Source organism: Mytilus edulis, chromosome 13 (assembly GCF_963676685.1).
Source record: "Mytilus edulis chromosome 13, xbMytEdul2.2, whole genome shotgun sequence".
Taxonomy (NCBI): Eukaryota; Metazoa; Mollusca; class Bivalvia; order Mytilida; family Mytilidae; genus Mytilus; species Mytilus edulis.
Window position 1 is genome coordinate 39264679 of NC_092356.1, and position 18621 is coordinate 39283299.

General features: G+C 30.5%; 2 protein-coding genes across 2 annotated transcripts in view; one reads left to right on the forward strand and one right to left on the reverse strand.

Annotated features, from left to right (window-relative positions):
• Window positions 1-18621, reverse strand: part of LOC139501253 (uncharacterized) — a 599145-nt gene that overhangs the window by 233009 nt on the left and 347515 nt on the right. The gene's annotated exons all lie outside the window — the stretch shown is intronic.
• Window positions 1-18621, forward strand: part of LOC139501484 (chorion peroxidase-like) — a 31944-nt gene that overhangs the window by 12080 nt on the left and 1243 nt on the right. Inside the window, exons 5-12 of the mRNA XM_071290572.1 lie at window positions 5656-5695; window positions 6117-6211; window positions 7304-7405; window positions 8463-8558; window positions 11512-12004; window positions 13933-14133; window positions 15950-16116; window positions 17585-17693. Of these exons, the coding sequence (XP_071146673.1) occupies window positions 5656-5695; window positions 6117-6211; window positions 7304-7405; window positions 8463-8558; window positions 11512-12004; window positions 13933-14133; window positions 15950-16116; window positions 17585-17693 (1303 nt within the window). The remainder of the gene's footprint in view (window positions 1-5655; window positions 5696-6116; window positions 6212-7303; window positions 7406-8462; window positions 8559-11511; window positions 12005-13932; window positions 14134-15949; window positions 16117-17584; window positions 17694-18621) is intronic.

The following is an 18621-nucleotide window of genomic DNA, read 5'->3' on the forward strand; positions in this document are numbered from 1 at the left end:
AATATCTTCGATACAAATGCCTATTACAATGCTTTACCGACCCTTCCGAAATATTGAGTGAAGCATCTCATTTGCAATGTTTGTAAAAGAGATTGATAATCTAGTCATGTTGTCTTCAAACTATACTTACAATGCTCAAGACTAAGCTGTGCAAATTAAAACACATATCACAGAAATAGAAACAATGAATTTGAATCATTTCAAATGAGCATTTATCTTGTTTTAAAACAAGCAAGCAAAAAATGATATAAACGAATCCTTTATAACACGTATACATAATATATGAGAGCAATTGTGCATGAACATTGATCAGCAATCTAATCAAAGAAAATATTTTGAATAGGTTTTTTTTTTTTTTTTTTTTTTTAAATTTATCATATTTTATTGAAATCTGTACGTTTGTTAGTTTAAAACATCAAGTACCGGTACCTTATCCCGGCCTCGTTAACATTAGTAAATATCATATTTATACAGTTGTTAGTATTTGTTAGTATTATACATTCAATTTTCAATATCTGGAAAAAAAATAAAAAAAATATACCATGTCAGTAATTTCAAAAAGAAAGAAGTTTACTATTAAAATTTTCAAACATAATTATCTGTATAACAAATGCACAGGTTTAGAAAAAAATATATATATATATTGTTTTTTGAATTAAATTTCTTTTTTTCTTATTTGCACATTGACATCATAAGTTACACACTTTTGTATGCATAATAGTTATATACACCTAAAAGAAGATATATAATATATTATTTAATAGACACAGCAGTTTTAGTTTGATACATTGCAGATAATGATTTTAAGACAGAGGTTGTTTGGATATGAAATATATACATTTTATAGGGAGTCTATTTGGTTTTTATTTTTTGTTTTTATGATAATAAAGGAGTCCAGGGGTTCCAGCAGTTTTCTGCCCTACTGAGTAATTTATTTTTATAGAATATATTTTTTTCTATTAATAAGTTTTCTTTTAAATAATTTTTAAGTGCTATTATATTGGTTTGTTCCATAGCTAATTTGCTTCTATAAATGTAGAATTTTGTTAACAGAAGTATTATGTTTCTTATATCATTTTTATCGGTTTTTGCTAAGATACCAAATAAAACCAAATCAATATTTAAAGTTAGTTCGATTTCTGTCTTCTCAAATATCCAGGAGTCAAGGTCTTCCCATAATTTTGATATATATGGACAAGTCCAGAATATATGTTCTATTGTTTCGACCCCTCCGCACCCAAAACTACAAACATTTGTATCTTTAATTTTTATTTTAAGGAGAAGTTCATTGGTGCCTAAAATTCGATGTATTATTCTGTATTGAAACCACTGCAATTTTGAATTTTTTGTAACATAAAAGGGCAATACATGGATATTTTTCCAATTGAAGTTCGCATTGAGAATTAATGACCATTTTTGTTCACATTTTTGTTTAGGATTTGACTTTTTACCATTCAAAATATTATACATATCTTTTGAACCTTTCTGGGATTTAAAAAAAACCTTTAATACTGAGGGCAAAACTGGACCGTTTTCTCTCTTTAAGTCATTTGGACATATTTGATATTCTTTTAAATACTTTTTTATTGACAAAATTAGGCCTTGATATGTGAGAAAATTAGTTTTAATATTGTATACATTATTAAAGTGATCAAAAGTCATAAAGTTTCCATCTTCCTGTAACAAGTCATTGATCAGCCAAACCCCTTTTTTTGTCCAATCTTTATATAATACTGAATGGTTACCAATCTTTATTCCATCATTCTTCCATAAAGGGCATGTTTTAATTTGAGAGTTGTTTTGTACATTTTCAAGATCTTGCCAAGCATCAAATACTTCTTTCCAAAATGGATTATTCAACTTTTTATAAGGACCAAGAAATTGCATTTCCAAAAAATTCAGATTTTCTGAAAAGAGGAATAGTTTTACTAGTTTTGAATTATTTCTATTTATTCTTCTTATCCAGGTTAGTTTAAGACCTTTTATGTAGTTTTCAATATTAATCATTTTTAGTCCTCCTAAACAGTGCGGTTTGGATAAGGTGTCTCTATTGACTTTATCTGGTTTGTTATCCCAAATAAAGGAAAATATTTTTTCAGTGAAATGTTTAAGCTTTGTGCTATTTGGACTAGGTATGGACAGGAATAGATGGTTTAATTTTGATATTATAAGTGTTTTTATCACTGTTATTTTTCCAATTGGTGAGAGTATTTGATTAGTCCAAGTTTTTATAATGTTTTCAATTTCTTTCAACCTGGGGTTATAGTTTAAATTTTCAATTTCACTAATATCCACTGAGAAATTTATCCCAAGAAGTGTAAATCTGCTGGAACCCCATTCCAATCCCCACTTAACACACATAGTTTCTTGGCTAAACTTTTTCTTCCCAATCCAAACAACCTTGGTCTTGTCTAAGTTTATATTAAGACCTGATAAATCTGCATATTTATCTAGAGTACGGAGAGATGCATCCAAAGATTCAGGTGATCCATCAAGTATAAGAGAGGTATCATCTGCATATTGTGAGATGAGATACTCTGAGTCATCTATAGTGATTCCTTTAACTTTGTCATTATTTCGTATAAGTATACCAAGTATTTCTGCGCATAGTAAAAATATATAAGGTGATAGGGGATCCCCTTGTCGGCAGCCCCTCTGAATCTCAAAAAAATCTGAGAGATGGCAATTTTGAGTTACTGCAGATTGAGTTTTGGTATAAAAAGTAGTGATCCAATGTTTAATAGAAGGTCCAAAATTAAAAAAGTCTAAAACACTTTCAATAAAACTCCAAGAAATTGAATCAAATGCCTTTTCAAAATCAATAAGGAGGAGAATACCAGGTATATCATGTTCTTCTGTATACAATAAAATATCATAAATTAGTCTAGTATTTTCACCAATGTATCTTCCAGGAATGAACCCTGTTTGATCATTATTTATTAGAAGTGATAAAATGGACTTCAAACGCTCTGCTATACAGCTAGACCCGAGTTTATATATTGTGTTTAAAAGACTTATTGGTCGCCAGTTTTTCATATATTGTCTTGGTTTATCTCCCTTTGGTATACAAGTAATTATCCCTCTTTTTTGGGATACTGACATTTCACCCATATTATACCCATAGTTGATTGATCTAAGAACAAATTTACCTAAATCTATCCAAAAGAATTTAAAAAACTCACTGGTGTATCCATCAGATCCTGGGCTTTTGTTACTTTTCATTCTTTTAATAGCAGCTGTTAATTCTGAATAGGAGATTTTTCCCTCAAGGGTATCCCTTATTTCATTTGTTAACTTGGGAACGTCTAAAAATGGAATTTCCTTATTGAGATCAACACTATTTATTGTTTCTTTCTTTGAATATAAATTTTTATAGAAGTTTTTAGCTTCCAATAAAATATGTTCTTGTTTGTTTATTAAACAGCCTTCATTATTGACTAGTCTTGGAATTGTTTTATTAACAAAGTTCTTAGTTTCTAAGTTGAGAAAATATTTTGAGGATCTTTCTCCTTCTTCTATCCATTGCATTTTTGAGCGAACATAATGACCACGCATTTTTTCTTGTCTTAAAATTTGTAATTTAGATTTCTTTTGGTTGAGATCTTCAAGAGCTTCTGTGGTTTGTATATTTTCTTCTAATTTTTGAATTTCATTTACTAAAGCATTTTCTAATTTATTTTTTTCTTTCTTTTTATATGATGCAAAGGAAATTGTTTTACCCCTAATTTCTGTCATTAATGTTTCTAAGAACAGCTGATCATTTATTGTAAATTGAATATCTAAGCAATCAATCTGGTCTAGTGAGTCTCTATTGTATACTAAAGTTGCATATTGATCTTTTACTTGTTTTATTTTTTCTTTAACAGATTTAACATATTCTATATCATATAATAAACTATTATTAAATTTCCACAAACCCTTCCGAATATTGAAATCACTTATTTTAAAATGTAGAACTATTGGTGAATGGTCAGATCTATAGCTGTTTTGAATTTCTACTTCTTTTACATTTTGATAGAAACTCCGAGATATAAGAAAAAAATCAAGCCTAGCTTGCTTAAGAGGATTAACTTTTCTCCATGTAAATCGTTTCTTGTCTGGGTAGTATTCTCGAAAGGGATCAATTAGATCATAAGTTTCAATAAGTTCAAAGATTTTTTCTCTTGCTCTTGGATTATTTATATTTAGATAGTTATATGTATCTAATGCCTGATTTTGAACTAAGTTAAAATCTCCTGTCAGAATAACTTGTTGGTAGTTAAAGTTTTCTATTATTTCATTAACTTTATTATAAAAAGATGGTGAGTCATTATTTGGTCCATATAAATTAACAAGTGTTATATTTTTACCTTCAATTGTAATATCTACACCAAGAAAATTTCCATTATCATCTTTCTTTATCTTATTTATTTTATATTCAAGATTATTTGCAAATAAAATGGCAACTCCTCTTTGATTTGAAGCAAAAGAATTAAAAATGCATTCTCCTCCCCATTGGTTTCTAATAAATGATTCATCTTTTTCAGTAAAGTGTGTGTCTTGCAGACAGTAAATATGACAGAGCTTTGATTTCAAGTATTCGAACACATCTCTCCGTTTCTCTCTAGAATTTAAACCTTGACAGTTGTATGAGAAAATTTTTAATGAATCCTTAGTCATTTAAATAGCTTAGATAAAGCATAAACATTCCATTTATGATTTTCATTCCTTTAATTACACCTTGACTCATACAACTGTCAATGAAAACACAAAGCTGTAATATTATATATGAATAAACAAGTTGGTATATAAATCTACTTTCATGCATAAATAAATCTTTATAAAACATTGTGCAAACATCATAAGAATTGAAATAAATAAAAAAAGCAAGAGTAACAACAATCATGATTGTCATATTATGATATGTTTTCTGATTTTTGTTTATAAATAAAAACAAATTTGGGATTACCTGTTTCCAAAGAAAGGGGTTAATGGAGAAAAAAAACTAACAAATGTATACCCACTCAAACTAAATTTCAACAATCAAAGAGAGATAATCCAAAATATTATCTCCCCTTAATTGTAAGATTGCAAACATGTATGTTTCAGTCAAGGTTTTAGTCAGTATAGTAATTCTATGGCTATTATCAAAGTCTTATTTTGAATGTTATATAATTATTCTAGTAATTCCTAGGGTATTATATTTTTTTTTCAATTTTTCACTATTGTCCAAAGAAAGACATTTGTCTCATAACCATACAATGGACACATATTTTGACACTTTAAAATGTTTTCCTTTTATATGTCATGTATGTTGGTCATTTATAAGGAGGATGCAAATTTCTTGTACAAAATGTACTACAATAACAAAATAAATAACCAACTAATTGAACAAAGCAGCACAAAAAAAGCCCAATTTAGCATAAAGTAGCATGCACTTTCATATAAATGAACACAAGCAATTGCAAACATGTTTAAACCGTTACAAAAGTAAGCATGTCAAACCTAAAGCAAAAAAAAAAAACCAAAATGGCTGTAGTTGATAAGTACAACTTGGGTTCAACCCTAAACTATAACTATTCTCTCAGGATTAATTTATCAATTAAGACATACAAAATTTCAGCCCGTGGTTAAATATCCACATGAAAAATAAATATATAAATGTATATTGAATAGGTTTTGACTGTTGTAAAAAAAAAGATTCTCATTATGGCAGGTAAGCTTAACGTCAGTAGATGGTGAATGTGACTTTTTTCTTCATTTTCATTTGACTAATATATATACCAGTTAATCTATAGATATCAACTGCCTAAGTTCAACTAAAAAAAACTTTTTTCACAAGGAAGTCCCATTTGAGAGAAGGAAAAATACTGTACAGAGTAGTTCAATTTATTGCAGAACATTTTAAAGTGTTCGACAGTTACTGGATCATAATAGTTTGTAAATATATTTAATGTTTGTGAATCTAATATAACTAAAACAAATTATGAAACAGTTTAATCTAATTTATCTTAATATTCATGGTATTATTTTATAAACTGTGGTAAGTTTTAAGAATCCTTGAGAAGCCTTCATCTTTGAAATAAAATCTGAATTATACATAAATTATGATTATTTTATATGTAATTTTATTTCAGTATACAATCCTGCTTCCCGTTACATATTCCCAAAGGAGATAGCCGTTTTACACCTGGTTGTAACAGTTTTAGAAGATCAACAGCTGTATTGGGACGTTTGTATAGTATTTTATACTATTTCTATTTATAAATGTATTTAGCTATTTTAAGTTTACCATTCGGTTGTTGTGAATTAGAAAAAAAGACTGTGACAAACAAATTAAAAGACTAAGATACAAAACAAGAATGACTGGTTATGCTCTACGATTTTCCTTTTATCTTTGCCATTTTTGATTCTTGAAATAAAGTATTAGCTTTAACACTGTAATACGTCCAACATTTCGTTATGTATTCAATTGATTGTTATTTAATCGCTATTGTCGTATTTCCAACGTTCTAACTTTCTCCTGTATCTTAATGCAAAAAAAGGGGATGAACAGGTGTTTACAGTCAAAACAACAAGTATCACTATGACTGGCGTTCCTTTGATCCGACTGTAACTTTTTTCTCCTATGTTATGCTTTTTATTGTTAGACAAATAATATTCCAGCTAGCAACAGTAAGCTCTTTTAATGTTCAAATTAATTTATTTGCTTTTCTTCACACCTTTACCCTGATATGTTTTCTTTTAAAAAAACTCTACTAAATTTCCGTATGAAACGAATATACAAGATTTCCATAAACACAATATATATTTTTAGCATGGACTTCAACAGGTGAAATTGAAGCATAAATGACTGAAATACCAAAAAGGTGCATGGTGGTATTAAACATGAATAAGAAAACAGCGTGGAAACATTTTCCATATTCATGATGTCTCATACATCAAAAGTAAAATTACAAACATACTGAACTCCGAGGAAAATTCAAAACAGAAAGTCGCTTATCAAATGGCAAAATCAAAAGCTCAAACACATCAAATTAATGGATAACAACTCATATTCCTGGCTTGGCTAAGTTTTTTAGAATAAATTTATTCAATAAATACTGATTTATTGATTATTGATACAATAACCATTTAATTAAAATACATTGTATGCTCCCTGTATTATAGAAAATGAAATATTCGATTCTGGAGATCAAACTCTAGTTCCTCCAACCGAAACCTAAAGTAAAGGAATAGGAATGAATCACAAAATTTCAAAGATTATTTATGCATTTTTATATTAACAGTATGAAAATGAACAAACTGATGATAATTATTGCAGGTCGAAGAGAACAGAGAAATTTAGTAACCTCGTACATAGACGCTTCATTTTTATACGGGAGTAGTAAAGAACTAAATAAAAAACTGAGGCAGCCAAACAGCTGTAAGAAATAATTAAACTTTAGAATAATCTCTTTATCCAACAACAATTGTATAGTGAGACATTTGACACATGCTGAATAAAACAAATAAGTGTGCATATCCTTCGCCAAAAATAAAACTAATATCTCAAAAAGGCAGTTCACATTTGCTTACAACCGATTTCATTGAGTGTGTAGGTAAAGGTAATTTCTTTGGTTGGCTTGCTTGCTAACTGAACCGTGAAGTTATTATTATGTTAGGTAAACTACCCTCCTTTACGAGTAGACTAGTCCGACAGATAGCCAACTTATCTGTCTGTAGGACTAGGCTTCTTCGAAAGGAGGGTAGTATACCTTAACTGATAATGACTTTACCTACACATTCAATGCAATCGGCTGTAACACTCATCCTTGCTTATCCATACACCAATGTCGAGTTGGTTTTTTAATGAATGAGTTACACCGGTTGATTCTAGTTCACTCGGCGTAAAGGTTGTAGTTATAGAACAATCGTATGATGTAATAAAATAATCATTGTGACATTGGAGTGTACAAGTTCGAAATAAGTCTATAACTGATTATTTTATACGCCATTAATAATACACACAAGCGCTTTAACGTGTAATGGCATATCATCTTGGTATTTAATTACTTCTTAGAAACTTGAATAAAATTAAATCATAACAACCATTTTCCAATTCATTTTAATAGTCGTGCTTTTGATTCTCGTGTTTTTGACAGGAGCTTATATTTCAATTAAAAAAAAAATAGGCACTTTAGATTAAAGTCAAATGTTTTACCAAACTGTTTCATACTTTTTGACTCCTTGAACTATTGTCGAAAAAAAATCATGCATTTGTCAATTTTTTTCTCTGAAATATTGATGCCAAATATTCTTGAAAAAAAAAGATATGATTATGAAAATCTTCTTGAATTTGTCTTAGAGTCATCAAATCTCCAATTTCAATCCCTGCCTTCCTCTTGAAATAGCATATAAATTATTCCTTGACCTTAAATGTTACATTACATTACACTATATCTTATGCATTTGTATGCTGAATGTTGGACAATTAATTTCAGTTCTGATGCTGGTAGACAGGTATAACCTTTTACCAACTGTTCACGGCGGAAGCGGGTGTCAGATGTTTCAGAAAACCGATCGATGTCCAATAGCAGGTATTTGAATAATGGTGTACACATATTTATTTTGTTTTATTTAATACAAGTTTGAACAAAAAAGTCAAACGGTTATGTAAAAATCATTCAATATTTGTTTGAAGAAAGGACAAAACTGTGAGCTTAATTATTGCTATCTCAGGAAATTTGACAACAGATAGATGTACATGTATCTAATATCTGAATAAGAGTTTGTATAATTGCGATACTCAACCAGTCACACTATTTGCATTGATAAAAACCTTGCTTTAATTTCTGAATTTACCTTTCTGGCACGTTATTAGTTCAAGAACTAAAATATAACAAGGATAGTAAGACATTTGTAAACAAAATATAAAACCCTTGTTATATTTTTTACATACGTGTCGATGATAAAGATAATATAGAACATGTTTCCAGCATAAATATAAGTGGCCAATATCTGGAAAACAAACACACGAACCTGTATTATTTCGTGCTCTTTTTGATTTCTCAGTCAATGACCAGTGATGGAACCACAATGTTTTAAAACGAGGGATGGCGCTGCATTTGTTGGTTCTATGAGCAGTTTGATTTGGAGGTGGGATTTATTCTCTGTTCACATTCTCTGTAACGAAATGCGGTTGCCCATTTTGTTTTTAATATGTAACATTCTTTTGATTTTATTAATTTTCAATGTATACATTAAATGAGTGTAGGAATTCGCTTAACCGTCATGCGTCAAACGGACATTGTCGGCTACTGTTAGCGTCAAACTAGTTAAATGTTTGCCGTGATTCGTCAAAATATCCTTGTAGTGATCCGTCAGAGGTCTCAAATAATTATTGTAATCGTTATTTTTTGGACTAAACGTGGTTCATCAAAATAAGTTGATTTTTTCATCTTCTAAAAAGTGTACATTTTATCATCATGCACAAAAAAAATACCGTTAACGTCATTTGACAATAATTTTCTCTAATATTCGTCATGAAGGTACCCCATTACGACCGTCGTAAATGAATATATCATTGATACATTTGTCTGTGTTAAAGACGCGTTTACCAGAACGTAATAGCTAGGTGTCTACACATGACGTAATATGCGTTTGTCATTAACGTAATATGTGTTTGCACGTAACATAATAAGTGTTTACACATAATGTAATAGGTGTTTGTAAATAACGTAATAGGAGTTTGCACATACTGTAATAGGTATTTGTACTTAAGGTTATATATGTTTGCACGTAACGCAATAGATGTTTGCACATTTAGTAATAGGTGTTTACACATACTGTCACAGGTATTTACCCAACTGTCATAGTTAATAGCACATAACGGAGAAGGTGTTTGCATAAAATTCTAAATGAATTTGCGCATAACGTAATAGGTATTTACGCATAATGTAATAGGTGTTTGAAAATTATGTAATAGTCATTTGCACATAACGTAATAAGTGTTTGCACATATAATAATGCATAAGGCATTTGCACATAACGTAATAGGTGTTTGCACATAATGTTATACGTGTTTGCGCATAATGTAATAGCCATTGCACATAACGTAATGAATGTTAACAGATAGTACCAATTGTTCGGCAAAACGCTTAAAAGCTATACCAGGATATATAAAAAAAAATTCACAGAAGATACATATGTATCAACACAACATTATGCCATTAAAACATAATATCATGAGGTTTTCATAGAACAAAGGTGTATCAAAACAAAACATTTAGAATATTCAACATAACAAATCACATTCGAGACAGGACACAATTATTAACTGACTTACTTATGGTGTATTAAATTATAAGCCTGGTATCTTTGATAACTTTTAGCATATGGAAATGTCCTATTGTAATGTTTATTTGTGTATTTCTTTGTCCTGAATGATCTTGCATTTATGTGTACTGTAGTCCTATCATATAATGTTGTCATTTTAATGCTATATATAACATTGTAATAAAAGCGCGAGGTTTGGCTAGCCTTTAAACCAGGTTCAACCCACCATTTTTTTCTTAAAATGTCATGTATTAAGTCAGGAAAATGGCCATTGTTATATTTTAGTTTGTTTCTGTGTGTGTTACATTTTAGTATTGTGTTTCTCTTGTGACGTTGTTCTCCTCAGTTTCAGTTTGTAACTCGAATTTGTATTTTATCAATCGATTTATGAATTTCGCAACAACGGTATACTACTGTTGTCTTTTTTTACCTAAAGGAAAAATGTACACAGCATAGAGGGACTTTAAAGAACGTAAAGATGACTCGTTATAAAGTTTAGACTTATTCACAGAACATACAGTGGTTACAACATAATATAATGCATATTGCACACAACAAAGAAAATCAATTACATATCATTCTAATGTTTTAGCAAGACGGTTCATTTGAAAGAAAATAAAAAAAAATATTTTTCACCACTAAACACGCGTTATTTACGATAAACAGCAAAGAAGGATTAGCCTTCAGTCAAAAGATATGTCAGAGTAAGGTAAAATTTCTATCCGTTGACGGTTACCATGCACGTGATCTAGTATGTTCACAGTTCGTGTCAGACCGCCGATCATGTAAAAACAGAGTTGGTAATCAAATTACATGTTCGCATCCTGACGATATTCAATAAGTTTGCGACTGGACGTTAAACAACTGTCATTCTTCATCGTAATATATCATTGCAGACAGTTTTCATTGGTACAGGAACCCAGAGTACCCAGACGGAACCCGCCAGTCGGTAATGTAAAATGTGCAATTCTGGTTCAGTAATCTCAGATTCAATCATGAGCGGTGTTCTAACTTCAAACCTTAGTGGTAACACTTGTAATCACTGTAGCTGAACTATTTTCAGATGACCCTCGTATGAAATCAGCTAAGACCGGTAACATGATAATATGTATACATATATATTGATGTAAAAATAATTCAAAACAATTATTTCAAAAGGTTATATCCATCATTAAAAAGATAGCTGATAGAAATACATATTTTACACTTTTGCAGGTGACGAAAGAAGTGCTGAAGCACCACAACTATCTTTAAACCATCTACTTTTTGTCAGACAGCATAATCGAGTAGCCATTAGACTTCACAATGTTAATCCACACTGGAATAATGAAAAAGTGTTTCAGGAAACTCGCAGGATCATCATAGCGCAACTTCAACATATAGTCTACAACCATTATTTGCCACTTATAATAGGACCTAGTGCAATGGCACGTTACGAGTTATTATCTACACGACCAGGATTTGATGATGTATATGATAGTGAGGTTGATGCGTCTATTGTCAATAGCTTTGGAGCAGCTGCATGGCGTTTTGGACATTCACTTATAATGCCAGATATATCTGAGTTAGAATCCGATTTTAAAACCGTTAAATTGCACACACTAGAGAACAATTTAGAGAGTCCGCATTTATGGCAAGCAAATGGTGGCAGGTCGGTGAAAGGTATTACCAGATGGCTTGTAGCAAAACCGGCCCAAAAAATTGACAAGTAGGTAAAAATAAGCATATTCCATGCATAAAAAAGTGTTTAATACTCAATTGTACACATATGAGTTTCAAGGATACAGGTGTCATTATTTAAAAAAAACCACATTGAAGTGTTGAAGTGTTGGTATTCTTTGGAAACCATTTTTTGTGGATTTCGTTGGTAATATGATTCACAAAGAACAACGAAGAACTTTCTTTAGACATGCGTGCGAATTTTTAGAAAACTACGAAATCAATTATCTACTAATACATATATGTTCTTTCTTAATTCATGTAAGTTGGTACTTATGAAAATAAATGAATCCACAGTAGCAAACAATAAGCGAGCACTCGAACGCGTTAATAGCAGTTTATTTATTCTTTATACAACTATTCAGAAACCAGTAGTTTCATATTTTACCTTCTGTAAATTATTATTGTCTTTCGGAATGAATTATTATATAGTCAATCATAGGGTAGTGAAAAACAGGCTATGTCGTCGACGAATCAAATTATAAAACCAATGAAGGTGGCATAACAATATGAAATTCACTAAATCAAATCCAAATCGCACACATGATCCTATATACTATGCATATACAACTGACTAAGATAATAATTATCAAAGGTACCAGGATTATAATGCAATACGCCAGACGCGCGTTTCGTCTACTAAAGACTCATCAGTGACGCTCATATAAAAAAAAATTTAAAGTCAAACAAATAAAAAATTGAAAAGCATAGCTTTTCGGAAAATCTTTGTAAACTTAAAAAAAGGATCACATAATTGATATTCAGGTCATCACCGAAATGATCGTTATGATTAGGAACGCTAAGCAGTCTATGGTCATATGGTCATACGATTGCTCGCGTGCATACAATTTAAACTCCAGCAAAAGATGCAGGTTGGATATAGCAGGTAAATTTTTTTTACATTTCTACTGCTATTGCATATATTTTTACTTTTATTTTTAAGCAATAGCAATGTTTCTTTCTAAAAATTAAAGTGTGTTTTACATTTTCATGGGTAAACGTTTGTTTTTCGTTCCTCCCAAATTTGTTTTTGACCCATCATCCATGCTAAGGACATTGAAAATTTAAGGCTAATCAATATTCCTTTATAGCTATATATTTGCATTTTAATAAATTGCTTTTCCAAAGATAATAAATATCTAATTTGATATGAATAACTACTGGAGAAAGCAATTCCTGCTATTGGAATTCTTGTTAATTTAAGGATACCATCTTGCAACTTTCCGAACAGATATCTTAGTCAAAATGTGTGATGATTAAGAACAAGACGTTAATTATATTATCAAAGTAAAGAAATATGGTAGGAACCACATACTTAAACGAGTAGATAGCTATCTACACATACGAATATTTATTAAATCCAATCAAAGGGTCCTTTTTTGAGCAAATACATATATATATATATATAATATGAATTATACAGTTATTTTAAGGATATTTTGCGTTAAATATAAATAACGGCAACAGTAGTATACCGATGTTCAAAACTCATAAATCGATAGAAAAAAAACAAATCTGGGTCACAAAACAAAACCGAGGGAAACGCATTAAATATAAGACAAAATCCGATGAGAACAAATATAACATCAAAACTAAAAACATGAATTTGGGATAATCATATAATTATAAATGATTACATAACTATACTAAATGGTGTTTGAAACTAAACAAAATAGAATCTTTTGTCTCTATTATACATAAATAAACTATATCACTACTATGTATGATTAGTTTTTGAAATGCAAATTTTCTCTTATTTCAAAAAAGTACTTGACACTGACAAATTAACATTTTCAGACTAACATGACATCAACCAAATAAATTGTTATTTTTCGTGATAGTTAATCAAAATATTAAGAGTTACCTGTATATATACCTGATACTAGTTTGAAATATTTCAATCTGATTTCTTTTAAGCTTTCTCATCGATGGACTACGTAATAAGCTTTTCTTCATATCTCAACCGCCAGGATTCGACCTGTTTTCATTAAACATACAGAGAGGACGAGATCAAGGTGTTCCTGCTTATAATGATTGGAGAGAATTCTGCAATCTGAAAAGATTTGCATCCTTTTATGAGTTTGGGGAGTTTGCCTCGAGACTTTCACGTTTATATCGGTATGTTAATTATTTCATACGATTATTAATCAATGATCTGTTTTATCCTGCAATTAGATGTCTTATCATACAGATACATCCCAGGAGATATCGCTAGGCTGTATCTATAGGTGGCACAGTAGTGTTTGCGTTCCAGAATTTAGGTTGCTCTTATGTGTACCCTAACTAAGTCAATGTATCTGAACAGTGTGATTTAACAAAAAATACAGTATCAACTTAACATACTTTTCCAAACTAATGGATGCATCAGGTGTAGAAAAATCTGAAATAATTTTACATTTAGATGAAAATGAATTTTTGAAAATTTTTATAAATTTTGTATTCACTGCAGGATAAAAGACCTAAAAGCACTAGAATGTGAATTGTAGTCGCATTCCAATGACGTATTACTTGACCTTATGTGAACTTAATATTCATTTTCGTTCTGTTTGTTTTCAAGCATTTCTTTAGTGCAGTAAGAATTAAACCATGTTTTTTCTGCTAACAGACAAACAAGAACAGCCGGAGAAACGGCGGCAATAATCGAGTGAAAAATAATGAATGTGTACATGTGTTACAAACAAAAACAACCAAGCAACAATGTCAAGTTCAGCATGTTCATTGAATGTCTCATTCTGTTAAAATTTTTGAATCGTATGACATCATATACTTTTGTTTTAAATCAGGCAATGTTTTGTTAATTATGACTACAGTAAGTCACCGTCACTTTACTGTAAAAACTAGTTGTTATGTTATTATAAACAAAATATTTACTTTGAACGATGTTGACCATTCGAGATTCTTTTCTGCGAACCCGTGCCTCAAACATTGTCAAAGGATTTGAAAACGAAAATAAATGCAAAAATGTTTAGTTTTTCTGTCTTCGGAAGCAAAAACAATAAACGAAATTAATTGCAGGATAAAGACAATTACTGTTTAGTGTCTTTAGATATTAGCTGTATTCGATCTCGGCTCGAAGCAGGAGTAACACCTTGCTAAAGGTCGCATTACACCTGCTTTTTCAGCCTCGTACAAATTCAGCTGATATTTAAAAACACTAAACAGCTATTGTCTATGTACGTTCGTTGCCTTTTTCGTATGTTTAAGATGTTGCATTTGCAATTTACATAAATGCATCATTGTAAACATTATTTGTTTGGGCTAATTTTACAAATTATTTTTGTTTTGGTTGCTCTAGTTTTACATTTATCAAATACATGAAGTCAGGTGACCAACATCGTTCCCTAACCCTAAATGAAGACAATTTGTTTTTATTATGCAAAGCAATTTTTTACCACAGTCCCAGATAACGAATAGTATGTTTCTAGATCTGATGTCTCTTTAAAGGATTGTAAATCTGCTGTTACCACGATCACATCATTATGTTTTTACCATAATCATTATGTCTACTGGGGAAGCATAAAAGGTAAAATCACAAACATTGTGAATTCGTAAATTATTTTTCATCACTAATGAAATATCTGTTGTCAGCAAATAATTGGTCGAGATTTAATTATGACGTTGAACTTTCTTGATTTTTTTCTAGATTTCCTATTTTGGCGTCCTCAAAAAATAAACCACCGCGACAATGTCTAATGACGTCATTTAAAAAGCTCGGCAAGTCTCGGGCTTTAAACATTAAAATCAACTATCTCGTGGAGGAATACCATAGCACACTTGTTGCAGTGATGGAATCTATATTTATCTTGTTGTTTGTATTCTTTAAATTTTATATCTATGGTCACGTATGCGCCTTCGAAAGATTGGCCGAAAGTATAATGTCGTGCTTTCTGCAAAAGTATTAAACGTTCATTTTAGTTTGTTGTTTACTTTTTAGGTCTGTAGACGATGTTGATTTGTACATTGGTGCACTCTTAGAAAAAGGCGAAAACGGGGGTGTTGGTCCTACGTTTGCCTGCATTATTGGTATTCAATATCATCGTTTAAAAGTTGGAGATAGATTTTGGTATGAGTCGAGTGACCGTATAAGTGGATTGTCAGAAGGTAAACTGCAAAAAGAAAAGTAACATAAATACAGATAGCTTAAACACACCATCACAAATGGATAATCACTGTCATACTGCTGACTTGTTACAGGCGTGTTCGTATGAAAAAAATGATGGATTAAACCTGGTTTAATAACTTGCTACACCTCTCACTTGGATGCCAGTCGCATAAATTCCATTATATTAACATCAATGTGTTAACAAAAAATTATACTGAATTTGTTTTTAATTGATATCATACTATGATTTAAAGAGCATAACATGTACCAGTTTGTTTAAACTACACAAATAAAAAGGTTTTGAAATATTGAGTTTGCTCCATAAACTACCGAAATTACAGGTCTTTCTTACCTTAAAAGTATGATTAATTTGATTTTAGGTATATCACAGTAATGGGATTTCGGACACCATTGCGATATTTATAATCACAATCTTACTTTACAAGTATATATTTCAGTTGTCACCTTGGACTGTCCCTTTGTTATCTTTCGTCCCTCTTTGAACCAACATATTTGATTATCAAAGTCGAAAGATAAGACCAGAACCAACTATCATTTTATAATTATTTTCATATCTTAATACATTTCAATAAGGAAAATGTGTCAATGCAATAACAAGGAGCCCACATAGCTGGTTCTTAAATTGTGTATCTAAAGAGAAGGTTTCCAGAAATATAATGAGAAAGTAGACTATTTCATATACGATCTGTTTTCGTTAATTGTCGTTGTTTCCTCCAAACATAAAACAGTTTAACAATTAATACGAACGTGTATGTGAAATCTGAAAAGAACGAAAGATTCAAACTCCACACTCAAATGCCGTTAAAAAAAACCGTAAACTATATATCCAGGGGATGCACATGTGTCACTACCTCATTTACAGATTTCTAAATCTTATATTTGGTATACTTTCTTAATTTGATAGATGCTTTTGTGCTTATTTGTAAAATTGTTTGTTTTAAGATTGTCACAGTGATGACTGCTGTACCCATATTTTGACTATTTTATTTACCATCTCTTTTGTTCACGCATCGTTGTAAATATAACGGAATTTGATGAGACTGTCGTACAAGTGAGAGATTTAGCGCTATAAAACCAGGTTCAATCCACCATTTTCTACATTTGAAAATGCCTGTACTAAGTCATGAATATGATAGTTGTTGTCCATTCGTTTGATGTGTTTTGTTAATTGATTTTGCCATGTGATTAGGGACTTTCCGATTGAATTTTCCTCGGAGTTCAGTATTTTTGTGATTTGACTTTTTGTTAAGATAAGTTAAAACAATCTGTTTTGTTAATATAAACTGCACATATTACTCTTAAATGTTGAGCGCATTATCAATTATTCGGAACGCATCATTTGACTTTTATTTTAAAAGTATTTTCTCTGTGAAGTTACTGTTTAAATAATGTAGGTTATACAAACAACACTTATCATGATAACATTACAAATATTATCTTTTTCAGAACAAATATACGCTATCAAATATTCTACCTTATTTTCTAAATTATGGTGCAACAACTTTGAACATGTGAAAATTCAACGTGACATATTTCAACTCCCATCCAGAGCAAAGTGAGTATTAAAATCATTTAGGTATGGCTTTATAACATGGTTGCAGCATCTCAACTCCAATGAGAAAACAAAACAATAAAAACAAGAGCTTAACATATGGTATTCCAAATGTTTTCCGATTATGTCAAGCTCAATATTACTCAGGGAACTAGGATATAAATGTTTGGTAAACAAAAATTAACAGATCATAATTTTTTATTTTGTTCAACTTATCATTTTATACCATCTTTCTTTCAGTTTACCTATGATTGATATTCTTATAAAAAAGAAGATGTGGTATGATTGTCAATGAGACAACTCTCCACAAGAGACCAAATGACACAGAAAGTAACAACTATAGATCACCGTACGGCCTTCAACACTGTCAAAGCCCATACCGCATAGTCAGCTATAAAAGGCTCGGACATGACAATGTAAAATAATTTTCAAACGAGAAAAATAACGGTTTAATTTATTTTCTTCTGAGCGTATGTGATCAAAATGAATATTAAACTTATGAGCTGTAAACGCCAATTGTAAATTAAAGTGTCCTGAGTATATACAACTCTGCATATGCGGGGATGTAAATATATATATATACAGTCGGAAACCCAGTTGAAATAGAACAAAAGAATCGAAGCTTTTTGTTAGAGAAGGCGATACATGCTTACTGTAATGTTTACTATAGTAACAAAAATTTTAAAAGTTAATAGAAACAAATAAAATGACAATTTTCTTCTCAATTACGAAGTGTTTTATTAAAAAAAAACCACCATTTGCATACGTTTCTAATGTATCTATTACATAGTAATGCAGAACAATAAGATATCAAGTCAACGACAAGGGTATCTATCAAGTTGGATGTAGAAAATGCATAACCTCAGATATTTTTTTTTTAAATTACCACGGACGGAAAACATATAAATCTATAGGTTCGGTAATTTTTGTG